The sequence below is a fragment of the Stegastes partitus genome, unplaced genomic scaffold, assembly GCF_000690725.1.
Source record: "Stegastes partitus isolate 25-593 unplaced genomic scaffold, Stegastes_partitus-1.0.2 Scaffold1585, whole genome shotgun sequence".
NCBI lineage: Eukaryota > Metazoa > Chordata > Actinopteri > Pomacentridae > Stegastes > Stegastes partitus.
The window spans coordinates 24,285-48,146 of record NW_007579316.1 but is presented as its reverse complement, the minus strand read 5'-3'; the positions used below and the strand labels follow the sequence as shown (position 1 = coordinate 48,146).

The 23,862-nt window shown below is 40.6% G+C and overlaps 2 protein-coding genes across 4 annotated transcripts in view; one reads left to right on the top strand and one right to left on the bottom strand.

Moving 5' to 3' along the window:
- The window catches only part of enpp2 (ectonucleotide pyrophosphatase/phosphodiesterase 2), a 32,675-nt gene extending 20,652 nt beyond the window's left edge, over positions 1-12,023 (top strand). For 2 of the 3 annotated variants that reach the window (XM_008300763.1, XM_008300761.1), the window contains 10 exons: positions 813-888; positions 1,186-1,273; positions 1,467-1,636; positions 3,873-3,918; positions 4,205-4,344; positions 6,403-6,538; positions 7,932-8,009; positions 8,148-8,280; positions 9,071-9,224; positions 9,854-12,023. In XM_008300763.1, coding sequence (XP_008298985.1) covers positions 813-888; positions 1,186-1,273; positions 1,467-1,636; positions 3,873-3,918; positions 4,205-4,344; positions 6,403-6,538; positions 7,932-8,009; positions 8,148-8,280; positions 9,071-9,224; positions 9,854-10,024 — 1,192 coding nt within the window. In that variant the 3' untranslated portion in view covers positions 10,025-12,023. Of the gene's footprint in view, positions 1-812; positions 889-1,185; positions 1,274-1,466; positions 1,637-3,782; positions 3,919-4,204; positions 4,345-6,402; positions 6,539-7,931; positions 8,010-8,147; positions 8,281-9,070; positions 9,225-9,853 lie in introns of all 3 variants that reach the window. The other variant, XM_008300762.1, reaches the window with a different exon arrangement.
- Positions 12,024-12,493: 470 nt separating this feature from the next.
- Positions 12,494-23,167, bottom strand: ddx51 (DEAD (Asp-Glu-Ala-Asp) box polypeptide 51). Its single transcript, XM_008300760.1, has 16 exons — positions 22,950-23,167; positions 21,897-22,237; positions 21,031-21,209; positions 20,773-20,923; positions 19,442-19,587; positions 19,254-19,325; positions 19,054-19,160; positions 18,617-18,725; positions 18,261-18,406; positions 15,354-15,543; positions 15,111-15,226; positions 14,889-15,005; positions 13,570-13,671; positions 13,420-13,483; positions 13,176-13,310; positions 12,494-12,615 (listed from the first exon to the last, which is right to left on the bottom strand). Exons 1-16 carry the CDS (start codon positions 22,970-22,972, stop codon positions 12,601-12,603), a joined length of 2,013 nt encoding a protein of 670 aa, XP_008298982.1. The 5' UTR covers positions 22,973-23,167; the 3' UTR covers positions 12,494-12,600.
- Positions 23,168-23,862: the final 695 nt, after the last annotated feature.

Below are 23,862 nucleotides of genomic sequence, written 5' to 3'. Positions count from 1 at the left end.
AACTGGTGTTCAAGAAAAGTGCATCAGTCAGGCATTTCACATTTCTGACATAACACCCAGTCTATCACAGGGCTACACTTCGAGACAGACAACCAAGCACACTCACATTCACACCTACGGACAATTTAGAATCACCAATTAACCTCACAATGTTTTTGGATTGTGGGAGGAAGCCGGAGAACCTGGAGAGAACCTACGCTTCACGGGGAGAACATGCAAACTCCTGCATTAAATCCCTGTTGTTAATTTTTTTGACTTTTGTAGTGGCACTATTACATGTTTTTGTAGTGTATTTGTCAAGAACGTGCTTGGAAATTGATGAGAATATTTTGAAAAACCCAAACTTTTGTACTGTTTCTTCCTTTTCTGTTGTGTTTTGCCCATGTTCCCATACTTAAAAACAATCGCAACTTGCCATAGTTGTCTGTATTCACAGACTGAGACCTAATGGTGGAATAATACACTCTAATGATACTAGGAATAGGTTCTACGTTATCAGACATAGAAAATCTATGTTACAGTTAATAATACAAGATTCTTATGGATTTCATTCTGCCATATTAATCCAAACTGCCAGTCAAAAACATTACTTCAGTCACTCACAACATTCTCTTTACTTCAACCTTTCATTTAGCCCAGGTTCTGCATATGTGTTGTCCACTGTTAACCACACAGACCGCAGGGTACAGAACACAGACTTCTCTATGTAACAGCAGATTTATCCCCTTAAAGCAAGGAAAAGACACTAAACACCTAGCCTGTTACAAATACACAGAGACACCACTGAAATTCTGACCCATTGTCCATTACAGGAAAGTCCCTGAAGGGAGGAGGCACTGTGGCTTCTCTGGGGACCATGGATATGACAATAAGATCAACAGCATGCAGGTACTGACAAGACTGTCGTTCTTTATCACAAGTATATAGTTTCCAAGGTGCTGTAATATTAGAATGTAAAGCTGAAACAGTGATAACAATGAACATGCAAATAGATGTAGAGTGTGTACATCCCATACAGGTAAAAAGCATGTGTGAAGATAAGACAGTCTTAAATCTTGTAAATCTAATGTATAATTTTCAATGATTGAACAAATAATTCTGGGGTGTTATGAAAATAGATCTTTTTTTTCTTGTTTTTTTCCTCTAACAAATCATGTGACCTGTGTCATTACCTTCCATTTTCAGACTATTTTCTTGGGGTATGGACCTACATTTAAATTCAAGACTAAAGTTCCAGCCTTTGAAAACATTGAGCTTTACAATGTCATGTGTGGTAAGTAGTATTTTGATGTGTGTGTGGGTTTAGATAGATGTGTCAGAGTGGGAGTACAAGTGTTTAATTTTAAACAATTTCATGTTTAAGCTTGAATATGTGCTTTGGCTAATGACATAATAAATGGTGTTTATGAGTGACTACTAACATTTAGTCTTTTAGCTGACCGCAGACTGATTTGTTCCACTCTCAGATCTTCTGGGTCTGAAATCAGCCCCCAATAATGGAACCCACGGCAGTCTGAACCACCTGCTCAGAAGCCCCCCATACAGACCCACCATGCCAGAGGAGGTTTCCAGGCCAACAGCAGCCGGTCTTGTTCCTTCAGGAACAGATGACTTGGGCTGCAGCTGTGATGAAAAGGTCAGCCGTGATGTCTCAGTGGCAGACCTGGGCCCAGCTTGCTGTAGACTGCTAAAAGGAATAATGTTTTTTAGGAGATTGCCTTGTCTGTCAGCTTACTTACATTAGTGATAACAACAGTGAAACCATAATCAACATGGTCTTCTTCGCCTGTAATGGTGCCCCCTGCTAACTATAAGTTATGTTAGGTGATAGCAAATTCCTTTCAAATGTGTAATTTGCTAAGTTAATCAATAGGTGATTATTTTGTGATCAAACTTGCAAGTTGTAGCCCTCTTATGTGAGCAGTAAAATCATATGTATGTAAGATACTGTGCAAAAGTTTTAGGCACTTTAAATTATTATCCGTCAATAACACCAGGGAGGCATCCGATTAGCCCAGATTTTCTGCAGCATGACACAAAACACTCAACAGTAGTCATAAAGATCTATCTTTGGGAACAAGACCCCCAGAGATTCTTGATTCCAGCATCATGGAGTCAGTCTGGGATTACAAGAAGAGATTGATGACGCTGACACAGCCTAATTTCACAGAAGAACTCTAGTTAGTTCCTTAAGATGCCACCAACTATCTATCTGCCAAGTACCCTGAAAAACTGTACACAAGTGTATCAAAGATAGGTGGTACTGTTTTAACGACACCATGGCTTTATTTTTTAAAAGTTCACTGGACTTTTAGTGCCTAAAATTTTTGCACAGTACTATAAGGGGATAAGATATGAGGGGACTATGAGGAACTTCTCACCCTAACAAGAAGACCATCTCCAATCCAAAGACTCAGAATGGAGTCAGTATTTGGAATGAGATGAGAAAGATGAAACATAAAGATCATTTGATGTATCTTTTTGCAAACAGGACCAGTTGATTATTTTGGCTGCTAAAAGTTGCCACTAGAATTTGAGTACAAACCTGGTATTCAGGAACAAACAAATTTAGAGTTCAGTTAAACTGCTGTGAGAAAAATGAAGATCTTGAGTTCAAAAGAGAAAGCAAACTAATTCAAATTCTCTTTATGCAGTCAAGATAGCTGGAACTGTCCTGATGTTCAGTTTGTTAAGTAGAACTTTGTGGAAAGAATGTCTTATGGTGAGATTGTCTGGACTGTATCTCTAACACAAGCCTAATAGATTACAAACCCAATGATGATAGACAATACAGACAAGAATCTCAAAAATGCCAACCAAACATTTTGTTTGGTTGACACCCCTTGAGGTGTCAGTGCAGATACTCTCACCACAAAATAGGAGACATTTTTTTCTGTGTTTAAGGTTTCATCAGAAAACATGGTGGGCAGTGCACTTACATGGAAGTACTGTTTTATGTTAAACCCCCCAGTCATTGTGCAAAAAAAGAGACAGAAATCAGTTGTGGCACACATGAAAATGTAAAATTTGGCCATAAATCACTGCCAAGAAGCCACTGCCCTCCTCCTGTTCCCAGCACCAATCACTAACCATTAATGGACCACATTGATACTGGGAATACTGAGACCAGTTGGTCTTGCCTAGTTTTGTAGTACAGTAGTACAGAGTGGGACTCTTTGGGCTGGTTGGATGTGTGTTGCTCTGTGAGATTGATTTTAGCAACTGACACAACACAGCTAGTGACTGAAGGTTCTTCAATTTTTTGTTTGTTTATTTTTTTGTAGAACTTTTGCTTTTACAGTGCAGCTAAACTTGTCTTTTACACAGCCAACCTGTAAAAAGAGTCATCTGCATGGGCCTATCATCCATGAATATTTGATCATTTGTGTCTGCTTAATTTAAAAGAAAAAATGTATCAATACCTGATTTCTTTGTTGTGTCTTCCTTGAGAGCTGAGGTTCTCAGGAAAGACACAGAGAGCTGAAATAACCTTGTTGCTTCTTTGCTTTCTGCTGCAGAGCTGGAGTCAGTTCACTTTCAGTTCAGTCAAATCATTAACTCAAATCTATAGTTCATTTACTGACAAATTGGCTCTTCTGTCTTTCCACATTCACATTTAATAGGCCTCTTAGTCTAGACCAAATCAGTGTGTGTAGAGTTGTTTGGATTGAGGTGAATTAGACCCAGCCCTGCCCGCACTGTTTCACTTCATCTACACTGTGTTTGTGATTCCCATGTAGATCTCTGGCAAGAGATTGTTTCAATCTCCGATCTTTTTGCAGTTGCGTGTAAAAAGTAGGGGCCAGAGAGGTTTGAAAGTGACCCTTGTACGAGGCTATAACCTGGAGTCACTCTGGCTCTGTCTCTTACAGAACAAAGTGGAGGAGCTAAACCACCGACTGAGGCAAGCTATTGATGGTCAGTTTTTCATGATGCCACTAAAATTGTCATTGTCAAGTGACCTGTTCTTTATACAGGTATACCAGCCATAGATGATAAAACTAAACTAAAGATAAACAATGTAAAACTTGCTTTTAGTGTCTTTTTGATTTTCCTTCTGTTAAGTGAAACTGCATCATGATGAATCATGGATTTTAGTTTTCATGTGTTGCTGTAGGTTCACTGCAGTGTGAATTTTTGTAAATGTGTCTTGTTACACTCCTGCCTCCCTGTGCTGTGTCCCTCTGTGCTCTTCCTCTCTCAGACAGCAGGAACCTGCCATACGGCCGACCTGCTGTCCTCTTCCGTACCAAATATTCCATCCTTCACCACAGTGACTACATCAGCGGCTACAGTGAAGCTCTTTCCATGCCCCTCTGGACGTCCTACACTGTTAGCAGACAGGTACTGCTCCGCCTGTACTTTGGCTTTTGAACTGTCAGCAAACAACTCGACCCTACAAAGGCATAGAGAAGGAAGTACAGAAACAGCTTGAGTTTATGTAGTTTGAAAACACTTTGTTAAACTGTGTCACTGATCAACAAGTAATCATTGCCACTTAAATTACATATAACCTAGGAAAATCAACTGTAGCTCCTGTATTCAGAACAATGAAATGGGTGCAACTAAAATGAAATGAAAATAAAACAATATGTCCCGCACTTCCTCTTTAGCTTTATTGTCCATTTGAATTAATGAACTACCTTAATAAGTTATCCCTCTCAACCCCAAAATTCACGGGCAGGTTTAAAAAAGACAAAATAAATCAATTTACACCACTTTTTAGAGCCAGAAACTGTCTGTGAATGAATCATGTGTAACATGCATGACCATCAGGAAGGGGACCCAAGTCTAAGCTCAAAGTCATAACATTTCTTTAAAATCATGTTAGTATATTTGTCTCATTTAAAAATTCACCAAAAATAGGCCATTTGTGTGAACCACAAAAAAAATATGTGCTTCAGCTGTAACCAACAGTTGCATGATAAAAAAATACCAACACTTTTTGCCTTCACTACTTGGCGCTCATGTAATGATTTTGTTAGAAGATATTTCACAACAGCAAATCCTGGGAATTCTACCAGAGCCAAAGCAAAGTTGCTCCTACATTTTTTGGAATGAGACAACCACCTTCAGACTCTGTCTCACGCCTTTTTGCTGCCTAAACAAAGCTAACGCTAAATAAGACGAAGCCTCAAAGCCTGTGAGAACATCCATCCATCCATCCATCCATCCATCCATCCATTATCTATACACCGCTTAATCCTCACTAGGGTCGCGGGGGGGCTGGAGTCTATCCCAGCTGACTCAGGGCAAGGGCAGGGGACACCCTGGACAGGTCGCCAGTCTATCATAGGGCTACACTTAGAGACAAACAACTATGCGCACTCACATTCACACCTATGGACATTTTAGAATCACCAATTAACCTCAACATGTTCTTGGACTTGTGGGAGTAAGCCGGAGAACCCACGCTGCACGGAGAGAACATGCAAACTCCACACAGAAAGATCCCGGTGCCCCCATTGGGACACGAACCGGCAACCTTCTTGCTGCGAGGCAACAGTGCTAACCAACTGCGCCACCTTGCAGCCCCCTCTGACAATATAGTTACAGTATTTAAACAGACTTTCTCTCTACACAAAACAAAGTGAAGGTAAAGGAAAAATAGCCTTTTCACACATTTCAGCACCAATATTGGTCCTTTAACATCACAGAGAGCACAAACATTGCCAGAGGTCCACACACAGAGAGACTCTCCAAAATCAGAAAAACCTTTCATGTGTGATGTCTTTTTTTTTTTCCACTACAACTACAATTTTGGATCTTTTACTAACTGAATGTCCATAAAAAGGCTCGACACAGTCTGTAAGTAAGTTTTTACAAAACAATAACAAGACCTGAAGTTTATTTTGTTGTTCACAGCTGTTTCCTTTCGATATTCATACAAACCGCAGTTCGGAGGAGTCTCTACCTGCAGCATCAATCACACACATTTACAACATGACACAACAGTGATAGCTTTAGTATGTATAACTATTAGTTATCTCCAACTGGGCAGGGTCTAACAGCAAAGCAGAGTCTACTCCAGCTGATTTGCCACACAGTATCACAGTTCATCGTCTATAGTTGCATCACTTTTTAAACAACAGCCGTCCTTCAGTTGAGTCCTGAGTTCCATCACTGCTGTCAGGACATTTTCGTTGTGCTATTATTAAAATTCAGATTTATGACTAAGCTCCATTTAGGTCAGATAATTCCATTGTCTTGGTATTTCTTGTTTTTTTTTTTTAAAGTGCCCTCTGCTTGCAAAAAATCCAAAAACATATTCCCTTGTCTGTAGCTTTTTCCTTGCTCTTGTTTGTTAAGCTATAGAACTGCTGAAAACACCCGATGCTTTAAATCAGATGTCAGCAGCCCTGTGTTCTCTGTGTTCGTGTGTGTATGTATGTTGTCCTCCAGGTAGAAGTATCTCCTCTGCCTGAAGCTCTGTCTAACTGTGTGAGACCAGATGCCAGAGTCCCTCCGGCCTACAGCCAGTCTTGTACCAACTACAGAGCAGACAAACAAATCACATACGCCTTCCTGTACCCACCACGTAGGTGCACCACCACACACAGCTTACACTGACATACAACTTGCCTGGGAATATTTTAGCTAATGTCAAGAGTGAAACATTTTCATATTCAGTCTTACATTACAGTACATACAGACCAAGAAAAGCTTAAATGGAAAAAATCAATAAATAAATAAATTGTGACCAACGCGTTCTTACATCAGTCAAACTTTACAATGTATTCCCAAGGTGATTCTTGTCCTTCTTATTTGTTCAATTAAGGATCCCAAGATATCAACAAATGTTGGGTGGCTATTATATGGAGCTTACCAAAATTCTTTAAACAAGAAACAATGTCAATCAGCTTTTTTTTTCTTTTTTTTTTTTAAAGCAGAGGGACAACTATTTTCCAGTCTCTCAGGAAGAAATGCTTGCTGTAATGTTACAGAAGGAGTCGGAGGATAGTTTAAGCAACTCAGTATCACAAAGAGACTGTCAGGAATCAGCTGTCTCACTGAGCACTTCACTAGGAGTACCTGTACACTTGCTAAGTCATGGAGTTATTTAATCAGCTAATCATATTGCAGCAGTGCAATGCATGAAGTCCTGCACTTAATGTCCACATCAAAGAACCTTCACATCAGTGAATACAGCAGGATTGTTGGTTTGAGTGTCAACTGTTATGCAGATAGAAGAACCTCTTTGATTCAAGGAGAGAGGCCAGACTGGTTGGAAAAGACAGTACCACAGATAAAACACCTCAAGGTGGAAGAGCTCCAGCAGCCAAAGACCATGTCAGGTTCCACTCCAGTCAGCTGAAAACAGACATCTAAGAGGCAATACTACAGAAATCAGTAGAAGTTGTGGAGAGGGTGCAGAGGAGGAACAAAGCAATGAAGCAAGTGAGAGGGGTCCAAACAACAGAGACCCATGGAGAAAAGAAGATTCTGTTTTTCTTTTATCATTATGGCCAAATGGCCCTGATGAGGAATCGAGAGGACTTCAGTGAACGTAGTGTTGTGTGTTTTTTACAGAGTCATGAAACAGGAAGTGCTCTGTATTCCATCAACAGCTTTCAAACAGGCAGGGCACGCAGGAATACATGTGAGACTGGCAATGAAAGAGACAGAGGGCTTGCTACTTTTATTATCAACACCCTGGTCACATTATGTGAATGTGAGCTGATAAATGCAGAAATGCGATGAATCATGACACCTAAAACTGAGGTCTGACTCAGTATCACTATGGTGTTCCTCATGAAGTGCTCAGTGACTGTATGACATTGTACATAAAAAATGCCGTCAGAGAAATGTTTGAGCTTGCAGCAAGAACACAATGCACAACACAATAGAGCTTAGTCTGGGAAAAGTGCAATCAATGCTTAAGTTGAAATAATAATTCAATACACACTAATCATCCTTTTCTTTGTTGACAGAACTTTCCTCAAACATGGACAAAAAATATGACGCTGTCCTCATCACCAACACTGTTCCCATGTATCCTGCATTCAAAAGTAAGTCATTTCTCCAGGGTTACATGACTGAAATCCTGCTGAATGATTTCATACTCCATACCCCGTCTGTCATCTTTCATTCCTTCCTTTCCTTTCACCCACATCCTTCTGTCCCTCAACGCTCCCTCTCTTCCTCAGGGATATGGGGCTACTTCCAGAGAGCACTGGTGAAGAAATATGCCACTGAGAGAAATGGAGTGAACGTTCTCATTGGACCCATATTTGACTATGACTACGATGGAGTCAGGGACTCAGCTGAGAAGATAAGAGAGTAGGAACATTCATTATGCTTCACACCTAATTCAGCCTCGCTACATCTGCACATATTTCTGTTTTATTTTATTTAGTTTTTTTTTGTTTTGTTTTGTTTTTTGGTAACATGACTGACATGGACCTTGTTACAACCCAAACCCAGGGTAAATTCACAAAAGGTTGACAACAAATTTAGCATTATTTACTGGGGAAAATTGTTCTTCTTTATTATAATGATTTGCACCTGCAAACTAACAGCACAAATTTACACCTGGAGTTACTGTACCTACTGTCATGTCATACTCATCAGCCTCTACTTGCCTATTCAGTTTCACCCTCAAACATATAGATATGTTTCTTTAAGGCAAACTAGTTAATTGCTTTCCACAATTCCCAGTAAAGATTCCATTTTTTAAATGGAATCTTAATTCTTGAAATCCATCAACCGATTGATTTCTTTCACCTGTATTCAAGACACCAATGTTTATATAGTTCTAAAAAAACCCAACAAATTCAGACTATTAAAATCATTGATAAAGATACAACTCTGGTTTTCTAAATATAGTTTTTCATTTGTTATTCAGTATATTAGAATAGGTTGCAGCTCATCAGCAGTGTCCAGTGAATAACCCGGTCAGAGTGTACCTGCTTGCATTGTGCCTCTGAAATAGACCAATAGTATCTTGGTGAAATGGTGTGTCCTGCGTTCTGGAAAGAAAAGCTTGTAACCTGGATAAAGTGTAATTAAAATCAGTCCCAACTCAGACTATCCACTAACATTAAAATCTTCTTTTTGAGATTTGTTGCAGGTATGTAAGTGGGACGATACCGATCCCCACACACTACTTTGTCGTCCTGACCAGCTGCTTAGACTTCACACAAGCTGTAGACTCGTGTAGTGGCCCGCTGAGCAGCGCCGCTTTCATCCTGCCGCACAGACCCAGCAACGATGAAACCTGCAACGTAAGGAGAATCATATCCTTAAATGCATTTCTATGTGTTCCCGATCCACATGAGGCCATTAGCTTTAAACAAATCCTGCAAAAATAAAATCTGAAATTTTAATTCTGCCTTCACCAGCAAAATCAATACATGAAGATGAGTCCATCACAATTATCTAAACAGTAAAATTTGACAAGAGCTGGAAAGGTCTTCCTTTATTACTCATTTGAAGTATCAAAAGAATAATTCTGATCAATTTTATAGAATTGTATCACTGAATTATAAGTGCTGATGTATTAATGTGTAAACAGTGTTTTAATATTGTGTTGCTTCACATTGTGTTGGGTAGTTTAGTGTAATAACACAATCTGTAACTTAGCCTGTATTACCAGCAGTCAGACTAATGCAGTGCAGTAAACAGCACTACAGTATTCTCCTTTGAAATCTACAACATCTAATGAAAAAAACCCTTGTGAAGCACAAGTACATTAGAATGGTACTTAATGCCAGTTTAAAAAATTCACAGTAAAAATGCACGATGTACCAAAAGCATCCACCTACTTGGTCAAATCACCGTGAGTGAGGTGACTTCTGAGAAAGGAAGACGTGTCCTCACTCATGCTGCTTGTCGTCCTTGCTGCCTCCCACAGAGCTCAGAGGAGGAGTCTCGCTGGGTGGAGGATCTGATGAAGATGCACACAGCTCGTGTCAGGGACGTGGAGATCCTGACCGGCCTGGACTTGTACCGAAGAACCACCCGGAGCTACGCTGAAATCCTCTCGCTCAAGACCTACATGCACACCTACGAGAGCGAGATCTGATCTCTGGTCTGGATCTGTGTGCAAAAATGTTACTGACATTTTCTTCAACTGTGGTGGATGTACATGATGTGGTACCAGATAAAGTGTCATCTCTGTTACACTGTTCTACACTGGCTGCTCTGCAGCATCCATTTTGTGGCCCTGTCACGAAGCGTTTCCTTTTATCTTATTCATTCCATATAATTGTTTAGATTCAGCTTTAACACCACTGAGCTACCAGATGTGGTACTGGACACTTGAGTTTGTTTGCTTAGCAGATGGAAAGAATTGTTACAAGGCCCCCACTCCTAAATCCAGGCTTTACAAAAAGTCAAAGAGAGGTGTGTGGTGAAAATCCCCAGATTTATTCACAGAAAGACTGCCACAGACTTACAACACAGTAGGGGTCTGCATCCATTGCAGTTACCTTTAAGAGGGCTGCAGGACGCTGGAGCTGATCCTAGCTGACAGGAACCAGGCTGAGAGGCATCACCAGGTCTCAAAAGATGGCAAAAAAAGAGTTAGCTTAATTCATGTTTAAAAAGTGACACAGTGAGAAAATGTAAATAAATAGTAAACCTTCCAGTTAAAGGAGCTTCAGCAGCATGACTAACAGACCATGGGATTCTATTGACATTAGGTCAGGTATCAGACTATAAACAAAGACCAATCAGATCAACAGGTCTCTGTAGCACAACATGTTTGGTTAGTAAAGCAAATATTCACCTGACACCTGACAGATCGTGTTTCTATCCTCTTTCGTCCAAAATGGTTTTCTGACAACCTATTCATGTCCATAGAATCACAAGGTCAGTAAGTTGTGCTGCAGTGAAGCTTTCATTACACAAGAAATAAACGTAGTCTTTCGTATCTTTAGGAGCCGTTACTTTTTCCTGTTTTTTTCCTTCTAATTAGAGGTGTTGTTACTTTTCTGGCAGTCTTTCTGTGAATGGGACTAGCAGCAAGAAAGCAAGAAAGTTACAGTTTCATGGAGGCCCTGAATGAACAACCACCCCCTGTCAACCTTTGCCATCCATCACTGTGTTTATACACTGTTCCTATCTATGTTCTCATCCAGTGGACCAGCACAGCAGTTGGATTATTTGTACCAAGACCCAAAAACCAGACAATTAGAATAATACCTAGCAGCAGCTGTTTTGTCAGGTCTGTTTGGTTAAACACAACTTCATTTAGAAAGAATCACAATATAAGCTAAATGCGTTTGAGTCTAGCGCCAATTCCAAATAAATTTTAACTTAATCAAGAAATGACAAACTGACATATATTACTGTAGTGTTTCATATACATCACGCTGTCAGATATTTTAATGTTCATCATCTTGTGTTACACAACTCTCTGCCACAAAGTCACATACACATATTAGAAACAGATGTAGTATTTGTAAGTTGGTTTCTGTTAATATATATATATATAATTCATAAAAATTCCAGTTATTTTCAAGTAAACTATATTTCATGTGTATTAAAGATGCTATGTGTTTTAAAGATGTTAAAAGAGATGTAAATTGCACTGCAAAGCTGTCAGCAGAGTCAGAGTCCCAGACAAAAACATCCCTTTCAGCAGTAAAACAGGACTGTAAAACTGGAGCAGTTTCCTGTGTAACATGGACCTGCTCTGTCTGACCTCACATTTACTCATGACACCATGTCTGCATTCAACAATTTTTCCTTATGTTCAGTGATACAAAAAAGATATTACCTTTAGTTTTTGTTGTGGAATGATAAAGCAAAGTGTTTGTCCGTGTGTGCGTGTTTGTGTGTGTGTGTGTGTGTGTGGAGTCTTTGTTGAACTTAAGATACCTTTTATGTGTATGTTTGACTGTCGAGTGTGAGTTGTGATTTTAACTTGTGCACAATAATGGTAATGTTAATGATGATTTATTAATGTTTTCCCTAAAAACATTTACCACCTGTGAGACTGACCTATTTATGCTTTATGTACTTTTCTCCACAATAAACACGTGTTTTTACTAAATAAACTGTGGTGCATATGAAGCTAATACAACTGCTTTAAGTCAACCTTTCAGCAACAATACCTAAACCTATGCACGGCCACACTATACTTCTTGTTTTTTTTAAAAGTTAACATGTGCTCAACGGATGAACTTTTACCAAAAATACATAATGTGACCATACATACAAGTGAACAGAAGTAATAAATATTTATTACATTAAACCTGGCAGCACCATTGCCCCTGTTCTCTTAAACATAGTGATGAAACTGAACTGATAAAAATCAATTATCAACCATGAAAGCTGATCCTAATGAGACAATAAAGCTGAATCTTTTGTGATCGCAAAGTGCTTCTGTAATATTTACAAAAGTGCATCTTGTTTTCTAGTCACACTGATAGGAGAAGCAGCCAATTAACATATGCTTTTCAAAATGAAAATGATTTGAAAGCTGCCTTTACCCACATAAATGCAGTCACTGCTTCAGTCAGCAGCTGAAATGACCAGCTCCATCACACACAGGCATTTTGTATTTTATTAAACAACTCAAAAATAAACTCAACAAATACAGTTGAAAAGGGGCAATATGATGTTTGCCAGATCAGACGAGAATGTCAGCGTTGATCAGCGTTTTTCATCCTGTAGAGACAAACAAAAGCCAGTGAGTGTGTAGACAAACAGGAAGTAGTGTTTTTTAAAAGACAAAAGTAGTGCTGGGCTGCAAGGTGGGTCGGTGGTTAGCACCGTTGCCTCGCAGCAAGAAGGTCACCGGTTCACATCCCGGTGAGGACACCCAGGATCCTTCTGTGTGGAGTTTGCATGTTCTCCCCGTGCAGCTTCCAGCGTCCGACTTCCTCTCACAAGTCCAAAAACATGTTGAGGTTAATTGGTGATTCTAAATTATCTGTAGATGTGAATGTAAGTGTGCTTGATTGTCTGTCTCTAAATGTAGCCCTATGATAGACTGGCGACCTGTCCAGGGTGTCCCCTGCCTTCGCCCTATGTCAGCTGGGATAGGCTCCAGCCCTCCACGACTCTAGTGAGGGCTACGCAATGTATAGATGATGGATGTATGAAAAACTTGTGCTGCATTAAATTATTGATTCAAAAAGAATTGGTGTCATTCAATCCTGTCTCCATATATTTCAGTATTTAAGGGCTGATTAACAACTTTTTAGTGGAGGGCTTTGAGATGGTACCTTGATGACATCAGCCAGCTCCTGCAGTGTTTGTTCATACCGGACCTCCAAACTCCTCAAGTTCTCTGGTTTAACCATCTGCTTTTGAATCCCTGGGCTTCCTGCGTCCACCACCATCTGAAGAAAGTTCTTCTCCTGAGTGGGGTGACAGAAATTATATTACAGCAACCATACTGTCTCTGTGGACTCGTTACACTGCTCTTATAACTCTCATATGTACTGAATTTACTGAATTATGGAGCACCTGAACTCTGAGCAGAAAGGTGAAAGCCAGGCCTGCTTTTCCTGCTCTTGCTGTTCTTCCAACCCTGAACAAAGACAGCAGACAATTTGCACACTCTCCACTGCTTTAAAACATGAGGCAGCTGCTCTGTAGGTTTGATGGAGACCTCACCTGTGAATGTACGTCCTGATGTACTGCGGTGCATCATAATTAACAACACATTTGACCCCACTGATGTCGATTCCCCTGGCAGCTGCATCTGTGCTGATCAACCTTTAGGGTGACACCTCACTTTAAATCATCACTTATTACAGTTCATAGTGAGTTATAAAAGGCTAACTGCAAGAAATAAAATCACACATTTAAACAGACTCAAGGGCATTTCCAACACATAACTGTTCTGATTGTGAAACTCAGTTTGAATCCTCCAGCTTGTTCATTAAGAAAATAGTAAACCCTAAAGCATAACTTGTACACTCCAGCCACTTTCACACCACAGCACATAGAGGACATGGACATCACAGAAAGGTTTCAGTGTGTTTTTCACTGTGACTGTGTTGTCCTGCTGAGGCCTCAATAGGTGACCTGGTCTGTATTATCCACTCTTCAGCTATGTCGTGTTAAAAGTGTAACACAACAGATCAAGAGTCTAAACCAGGCAGCAGGAGTTTCCTGAGAGGCTCTATAGCAGCCTGCATTTTTTTAAAAAAAGGGTCCAAGTACATAACAGTGACAGGAAACACCAGGAGCTGACAAGTGCTGATTAAAGCTCAAAATGAGCAAACAGGAGTGAAAAATGTAATTATTTAGAAAATTGTCGAAATGTATTTTTGGGATAAAGCTGTAACTGTTCTGTTTATATCATGAGGCACTGCTGAAAGCACAAACCACACACAGTGCCATCAGATGTTGATAGTGTGAGTGAGTGGCCATGAGAAATGAATACTCCTCAGCAGCATCACAGCATTATGATTCCAGAGTTGCTTCAAAAACATCTGCATATTCCTTAACTGTAATGGCCATTTGATATTTCAATTCAAAATCGAGCACGAGTAGGGCCATGTACAATTTCTGCTGTTGGCTCTTTGCAGGAGACATGAGACAGCAGTTGCAGCTTTGGCACACTCAAAGTTTCTTCAGACATCTTCTCATAGAAGGTCATGAAGCTTTCCTGTCATATTGATGAAATTTATTGTTTTTTTAAATTATAATTATTATTCATTATGTTCTTAAATAGTCTTTTCTTAACCTTATTTAAATTATTGTGTAATTTCTTTTGAAACATAAATAAAGGTATTTACAGATATTATTATTCATGTTGGTATTCTTCACACCCTGCAGGAATGAGTAAAGAACCAAGGATTGCTTAACTATTAGTTGAACTTGTCATGTGGACACCTCAATGCAACTCTATCAGTGAGTCTAAAGACAGACTGAAATGTTGATACACCATTTAGGACGGACAGACACAGACACATACACACACTTACAGTTGGATCTTTCCCTGCTCAAAGCTCTTTAGCGTCTTCTTCCTCTCACCAGGAGAGAGTCGGGAGGAGAACTCAGCAACCTGAATTCCACCAAAGAGCTGCACCAGCAGGTAAAGTCTGGAGAGTGAACAAATGTACAGATGTACAATCCAAGCAGAGCCAACACAGACAGAGACAAATAGAAATAAGCTTTCACAACATGTTTGAACAGCTGTGTCTAACCTGTGTGCAGTGTCTCTGGAGTTGGTGAAGCAAAGGACGGGGCTGAGCTTCATACGCAGGATGAAGTGCAGGATGAGGAGGGGCTTCTTGCTCAATGTGCAGGGCACATAATATTCCTAAAAACAGACACAGGCATTTCTAAATTGACCCAAGTTTTAGCCAATTTCTAGACATCATTTGCTGTCTTCTGTCCGTTTCCATGTTTGTGTGTGGTCCCTGTGAAGGTCAAAGGTCAACTCTTACCGTCAGACCTTGGGGGAAGTCGAAGCGGTCTTGTTTGTGGGTGGGGGCTGCTGCTGTGGTGTTGGAGTGACTGTGGATGGAGCTAAAGAGTCTGGGCTGGTGCAGGCAGAGCTGTTGCAGCTTCTCAGGGTTCTGTGTGAGTGTAGCAGAAAACAGGAGCTTCTGCAGCGGCATCTGAGGCGGAGAAAGACTGAGAAGAGGAACAGGTCAAGACACGGTTAAAGAAGTTTTCATCTGATCAGATTCTACAGTTTTCACTGTCAACAAGCTGACAAGAACTGAAACACATCATCTACTTGTTTTGGACTCACACGTTATAAGTCATTAGATTTTTATGTATTCTACTTCTGTTTACTATAAAGTACTGAAACTGCAAATTTTGTCAAGTTGTTTCTTAAAAGGCAAAACTTTTTCTTTAAAATTTGAACTTCATCATGGCCAAATTTTTCAAAAGAAAAAATCTTATCTAATTTGCAAAATATTGCACAGTTTTCCAACAACTTCTTTGTACTTTGAATATTTAAATTTAATCCTTGAAATCCCTTCACAGCTGCCCTGTGAATCAGATAATGACGACACAACTATCTGTGTAGAGAAGGAGAAAAGGAGGGTTTTGGGATCTGGGGACAAAGAGGAGCTGAGGAAGGTGCAGAAGGAGCTGAAGAGAAAGATCAGGGAATGAAAGGCCAGCTTTAAGACCAAGATGGAAAACTACTTGCAACAGAATAATGCAAGGGAGGCCTGGAGAGGCCTCAAAACAATCTCTGGTCACAGCAGAGGCCATGAGAGGGGAGCTACAGCAGGAGACCAGGAGTGGGCCAACGAACCATTTGATTCTGCTCCCACTCCTCCCCCCACTCATCAAAGCACCGACCAGCCAGCTCTCCTTCCACATCACCTCAGCTCTCTGCCTTCTTTGCCATCCCCATCACCCCACCTCATCACCCACTCATGCACCACCCCCAGCCTCTCCATAACAGCTGACCAGGTGAGAATTGAGCTAAAGAAGATGAAGGCAAGAAAGGCCACAGGTCCCGACGGTATCAGCTCCAAACTCCTGAAGGACTGTGCAGACCAGCTCTGTCATGTGCTCCTGCACATCTACAACCTCAGCCTGAGTCTGGAGAGGGTCCATCACTGTGGAGACTTCCTGTGTGGTTCCTGTCCCGAAGACAGCACATCCTAAGGAGCCCAACCACTTCAGACCTGTGGCACTCAGTTCTCATCTGATGAAGGCCATGGAGAGGATCCTCCTCAGGAACCTGCACCCCTTGGTGAGCTCACATCTGGATCCACTGCAGTTCGCGTATCAACCGGGCATTGGAGTGGATGATGTAGTGGTCTGCTTACTGCACAGAACCCAAACTCACCTGGAGAACAACGGCAGCACTGTGAGAGTCATGTTCTTTGACTTCTCCAGTGCTTTCAACACAGTGAGGGAGAGAAGCTTGAAAGAGCAGGACTAGACTGTCACCTGACTGCATGGACCATCGACTACCTCACTGACAGACCACAGTGAGGCTTCAGGACTGTGTGTCTGATGTGGTAGTCTGCAGCATGGGGGCCCCACAGGGGACAGTGCTCTACCCCTTTCTCTTCACTCTGTACACTTGAGACTACCATTACAGCTCTGGGAGCTGTCACCTCCAGAAGCCCTCTGATGACACAGCCATCGTCGGGTGTGTATCTGAGGGGGACGATCAGGAGTACAGGACGGTCATCACTGACTTTAACTGGTGTGAGCAGAACCATCTCCAGCTCAACGCCAGTAAGACGAAGGAGATGGTCATTGACTTCCGTAGGAGGACGACACCCCAGACTGCTTCGGTTAACATCCACGGTCTGGACATCAAGATGGTGGAGACCTATAGATACCTGGGTGTTCACCTCAACAATAAACTGGACTGGTCTAACAACACAGAGGTCCTGTACAAGAAGTCGTCTCCACCTGCTGAGGAGACTGAGGTCCTTTGGAGTGTGCAGGACTCTGCTCAGGACATTTTATGACACTGTGGTGGCGTCTGCTCTTTTCTATGCAGTGGTCTGCTGGGGAGGAGGGAGCACAGACAGAGACAGAAAGAGACTGAACAGACTGGTCAGGAGGGCCGGTTCTGTCTTGGACTGCTCCCTGGACTCCATAGAGGAGGTGGGTGAGAGGAGGATGTTAGCAAAGCTCACATCCATCATGGACAACCCCTCTCACTCACTGCATGAGACTGTAGAGTCTTTAAGTAGCTCCTTCAGCAGCAGACTGAGACATCCACCCTGCAAGAAGGAGGACTACCGCAGGTCATTCCTCCCAACTGCAATAAGACTGAACAACATCAGCATCACTAACTGATGTTAACCAAACAGACAAAATTAACACATGGTCATAATTATTACTTTTGCACAATCTGTTTTCTTTTTCAGTGTAAATATTGTATATATTTTTGTCATTCAATCGTATATTTTTGTCATCTTGTGTACATACTTATTTTATTACTTAATTATTGTTATTTCCTTGTACTTTTTTCTATATTTTTGGATACTGCTGTGGCATGTAAATTTCCCCCAATGGGAGATCAATAAAAATAATTCTATTCTATTCTATTCTATTCTATTCTATTCTATTCTATTCTATTACATCTGCTTGTTCTGCTTCCCCATAGTGAACAAATGCTGCAACCGTTCTGTAGAAGTAGTGCCACCTCACTACCTTTGTATGCTTTAGTTAGATTTTAAAATCATATGTAAATCAGTGGCTCCAGGATAATTAATTATTTTTTTCTCATTAGGTGTAATGGGGATATTCTTAAAATTCTGTTAAAAATTCTGTAAAAATGTAGAGAATTCCCATACTGTATCTTTAAACAGACTGCTGGTTTCAACGCAGACTGTGTGGCTGCAGGAAACTCTCTGTCTCACCTGGCTGCTGTGATATACGCTGGCTCTGTCCTCCTGAACATGGACATGGCATCTGATCCGCTTCCTGATCCATAAACCGCATTCACCACCTGACTAAGCCATGACTGGTGCATGCTGTCAATCATCCGGTCAGCCTCGTCAATGATCTGACAGATGAGTGATCACAAGTATTTTAAAAACTGTAGATGATAAATGGCACACAATCCGAGTGTCACTTCAAACTCTGGACAAAAGGAAGAAACCGTTCCAATTGTTTTACTGAAATCTCTTTAAAGTCTCTTGATTTTTTCCAGAGCTTTATCTATGAAGTTGATGAAAAGTTTGTTTTCTCAGTTATAAGGATTTTAAGAACTCACAAGAAACCTGAGCTGTTCCAGACATAAGCCTGAATTCTTGTTGATGTGATCAACCAGTCGACCGGGAGTGGCCACGACAATGTCTGCTACGCTGCGTCTAACACCCCCTCTGCAAGAAAAATCATTTCAATATATAATCAGATCAGCATTTCTCCAGTGTGACATGTTGGAGCAAATGCTTACGTTACTATAGTGGATATGCAGATGTCTTTTTTTATCCTGGGCATTCAAAGTCATTCACTGTTGAATATTATACTGATACCAAGTTCTGATTTAATCAGAACTGCACCGGTAAAAGCCCTGTGAGCACTGCATCAACATTCACGGCCATCATCTGGTGAAGCATTGAAGATGTGACACAGTGGTGATACTGAAGGCAAAATCTGAAAAGCAGCTGAAGCGCAATGATTATTTGTGAAGCCAACTGTAGCTCTCACCTGTAATCTGAGAGTGAAGCCTGCTCTGTAGCAAAGGACTTCTGACCAGCCAGCATCACCACTTTGAGAGCAGTTCCCTCAGCATAGGACGTGAACACCTTGTAAACCTGTACAGGAGAACACGTCAGTCGTGCCATTTCGATCTATAGAGAATTATTAGGATTTAAATCGTTGTGCAGGTGGTTTTGAATGTTTTTGACCTGCTGGGCGAGCTCTTTGGTTGGCAACACGGCCAAGGCCCGGACTTCACACACCGCCCGCTCCATCAGCACCTAATGGTGGAGATCATCCTTAGTCTTCTGCCCTCTTCACACATGCAGCCGTACCTACACCTATTGTATATGCACTGTTCTCTCAGAGGTACCTAAAAGACATAATGGCAGCTCACCTGTATGACAGGTATGACAAATGAAAGCGTCTTGCCACTGCCTGTCGGTGCAGACACACAGATGTCTCTGGGCTTGTAGCCGCCTCGTCCGATCAGCAGTCCCTGCTGTGCGCTCTCCAGGATTGCAGGAATGACCTCCGCTTGCACTGTAAAAAGTCCAAAACAGATCGTCACAACTATTCTTCTCAAGTGCATCCTCAGTAAACCAAAGATTATTTCACCTCCTTCCCATACACACACCCACACAACACATGCAGCGTATTCAGCAAGATACACCATGAAAACCTCATACAAGGATTGTAGCAAACTAAAATGGCAAATGACATCAGAGTAAAATGAACAAAATGCAACTATTGCAGCATATGCAAAATTCCCAGCACCTTTAGACTATGGAGAAATCAGGCCCATCTGTATGTGTCTATGTCTGTGAATAGTCTGTAGCTCGAATACTACCGTCTCACAAGTTGATATTTTACAGGTGAGCTAGGAATGGCCTCTGTTCGGAATGATTAGATTTTGGGGTCAATCAGTGCAAAAATAGTTTCACTAGACAGCAAAAGTCACTATACTTGCAGCTATATCCCCCTACTGAGGGCTCTGTAGTACTTAAAAATCCTTTTACTGTATGTTAAATGACTTGGTAGGAGTTGTAAAGCAGGTCAAGAATTGTCAGCTGTTCTTTTGACTGTAAACTGTGGTCATGTGGTCTGCTGTAGTCAGATTTACACCAGTGCCATTATCCTTCCATTCCTAAATATAAACTGAACTTTACTCTAGGGATAACCAGTGACTTGGAAATTGTGTTGTATTCATATCCTGCTTTTTGCTTTTCAACAACCTTTTCACAGAGTTGCCTGGAGTGTTCTTTTGTCATCATGGTGTAGTTACATCCAGAAGTACTGATTCACTAGACATTACAGATACATTTATTTATACTACAATCACTTAAGACATGTTCACTGCACTCAGAAAGTCTCCATTTCACGAATTGTGTGACTTTTGGCACCAACTGGCTGCACAGTCAAGAAATTGAAAACAGGCTAGCTTCTACAAAGGGACAATGATCCAAAACAGTCTTCAAAATCCACAATAATTTAAGAAGCTCAAAGTGATGCTACTGGAGTGGCACCCAGAGGTCCCTGACGTGAACACTGAAGATATGTGAGCAAATCTTAAACATCTTGCATGTGCAGGACAGTCTGAAAATAACTCGAAAATAACTCAGAACTTGGAAAGATGTGCAGGAAGAACAGAAGTACTCTCATATATGTTCTAAATCTTTAAGAAACCTGAGGCTGAATACACCAATAAAAAAGAACCCAAGTCATTACCTGGAAAGAAATGTTCAATTCCATTATTGTGTAGTTTTTTCAGGAGCTGAGCTGAAAGTCCTGAGATGTCACAGATAGGAACCAGGTTGCTTTTAATGTCTCTGTGAATCACATCAGGCTCTGCAAGCCACTGAGGTAGTACTCTGTGTACCTGAGAACAGAGAATGCACAAGCTAATGCTACAAAACAAAGGAAAGAATCCTAACGATATTCATGACTCTTGGTTCCTCGTTTAGCACCATTAAGTAATCATTGTACCTTTTGGACAGGCTTGCTCTCAAAACCTCCCAGAACTGTGAATCCAGTTGGAGCAGAAGTCTTCTGTGAGCTTTGTTTTGGCGAGTCCTTCTCTGTCTCTGCCTGCTCTTCTCCTACAGTGTCCTCTGGTGCATCTCCTCCACTCACAGGAGTGTTGGAAACAACTTCAGCTGAACTGCCTAAAAGTCCAAGACATACAAAGTAAATCTTTGAAACAGATTTTGCTGCAGAAGCTACATCACACTCTGTAGTTCATAACAAGCCTTCTGAAGCAAATGTAGGAACCCTGGTCAGAAAAGTACTGCAACTTTAAGGATGTGCAATGACAAGATCAGGAATTATTTGCTTTTTATCTCCAGACATGACTGTTAATTGATATCAATGACCTTGATCACCATGATATCCTCTTCCTATCAGGCTATTAACCATGTTTCTGTGATGTTTACATGAGAAGTTACTGAGGAGAAAACATGAGGTTAAAATAAGTCAAACACGACTACAGAAAGGCTTTCAGAGAATTTTGACTGAGATGTGGTACTGAGTGGGACATTTAACAGTTGGAAAACTCTACAATCTGTAATTTTCACCAGAAACTAAATTAGTAACAACAATAAATGACGACACTAATAAAAAACCTAATGAATTGAATTCTTTTCAATATGAGTCTGAAACATGACATAATGTGGAAAACTTGAATGGGTCTGAAACTTTCTGAATGCACTGCATATGTGTGTACCAACTATCTGTGCTAACCTCATAGTATTAGCCATTCTAATGTGCCAGCATCTCAAAAAGACAAAAGTCCTCATCACACGTAATGTGAAGCATCATATAAAACGTGTTCAAATACAAGTTCAACAACACACCTGACTTATCCTTCTTCTTCTTCTTTTGTTTCTCATTTGCACCTTTCTTTTTCTTCTGTTTCTCTTCAGCAGGCTCATCATGGTTATCAGCGTCTGAACTGTGCAAAGCTACAACTTTCGATTTCCTCTTTTTGTTTCGTTGAGGCTCTTGAACGCTGTCTTCGTCAGCTTTTCTTTTCTTTTTAACGTCCTGTAGTTCTGTCTGTTCTTCATGCTGGTGTTCGGTCTGTTCTGTCAAGCTTTTCTTCTGCCTCTCTTTTGCTTTCTGTTGCAGTTTAGCCAGTAACGCCTGAGACCGAGACTCCTTTAAAGTGCTCCCATCGTCTTCCTCTCCAAGATACCTGTGAGCAACCGCGAAAAATCATAATACACATTACAGATTCTTCCATCCACCACTTCATCAGTCACAGCACAGCAGCTTTTCTCAATAACTGACATAACAAACACTTTGACATTTTGTTTAGGGTAATGTTTGATTCATATAGTCATGCTAATAAAACATATAATTTGACCTCTACACTGCCCTTTTCAGACCTATTGACAATGTCATTTCTCCATTAGCTATCATGCTAAAAAGATGTTAGTTAATATTAGTAATGCTACAACACTGCAACTGGTTTAGAAATAACTGTCTTTCAAATTCTGAATACGCAGGAATCTAAGAAAAAATCAGCTTTGTAGCTAACCATGCTTCTAAATGAGTCTTTGTTTATAACTTGTCTATTGGAGCTGACACATAAAGTGGTGATGAAGATTCAGAGCTCAGAAACTGACAGTGATAAGTGAAGCTGTGGGGAAATCTGGTGGTGTTTGTGGGAAAGGAGTTAGAGGGAGGACAACGGCAGACACAGAAAAGTTAAATTAAAATAAATTGGTATCACCTGAAGAGAAAACAGAGATATAGTAAAATTTGCTAGCATCATTTTCAGCATTGATTTTAATTCTTTAAAAAAATATGTTGTCAGCATGAATTTGTCAGTTCAAATCTCTAAATAAATTACCAAACATCAAGAAGAAACCAGCGATAGAAGCTAGGACACAAAATCAACTTACCTGTTCACAAGGAACAGGGACATTTCAACAGCAAGAGGAAACCTCCCGACCAAGTTTTGTAATTTTTTTCACCGTTTCCGCATCAGAGAAAAATAACACTGGACATCAAATAACCCAATCCAAATTCTGAATTAGCTCAGTTACTTTAAAGCACTGAAGTAGTCAACTTCGACTGAACTACAAACATCAGCACCTTCTCATGTGTTTCGCATACTGTACACGACGCGGTTTGATGACGCCAGTTTGCCCGGTCGCATACCTTTCGTCACCGGTTGAGCCCGACCATATTAAGTTGGTATTAAAATTCAATGGAAAAAAAAAAACCCTAAATCGCTCTCTCTGAGCTTTATAGCTATATATTTGATTTATATATATATAGCTTAGTTTAACTATTTTTTAAATATCAATCAAATGTAGCCAAAATGTAACCCAATCGTTTTCTTCACCCCCACCACATGTGGATCTGTCCACTCGATGACGTCCACTATTCAAAATAAAGTGGCAAATTTTAGACACGCAAACAGAGTGAACATATACATAAAAATGCTCCTACACGGATATCTAGACTGTTAAAAACACATTATACATCCACATTAACGCATCAGTAATAGTATAGTTCTGTACTCAGAGGGGACATATTTTGAAAGAAGGGATATGTGTGTGATGTGAAGAACATTTTCTTACATTTTCCGCTTTCATTAGTAATAAAATATCTTTTTATTGCTGTGGTATTACTTTCTGATTCTGGACACTCCACCGCTTATCACCCCCTGAAGTCTTCAGTCCTCCATAACGTATGTGTGCAAATATCAAATTGTTAAGAAAATAGCTAAACTAGGCACTTTTAGGCAATAGGAGAATATCATGCTGTCAGAGAAGAGAATAATAATTGAAGAAAATAAATTAAATTGTT

Bases quoted from the DNA above. Each gene is read 5' to 3' on its own strand.
- ddx51 (XM_008300760.1), bottom strand. From the start codon at position 22,972: ATGTCCCTGTTCCTTGTGAACAG. The intron at 18,726-19,053 runs GTGAGAGCTACA...TTTTTCTTGCAG, and splicing joins GCTTCACTCTCAGATTACAG to AGGGGGTGTTAGACGCAGCG. The intron at 15,006-15,110 runs GTTAGACACAGC...TTCACTCTCCAG, and splicing joins TCCAGAGACACTGCACACAG to ACTTTACCTGCTGGTGCAGC.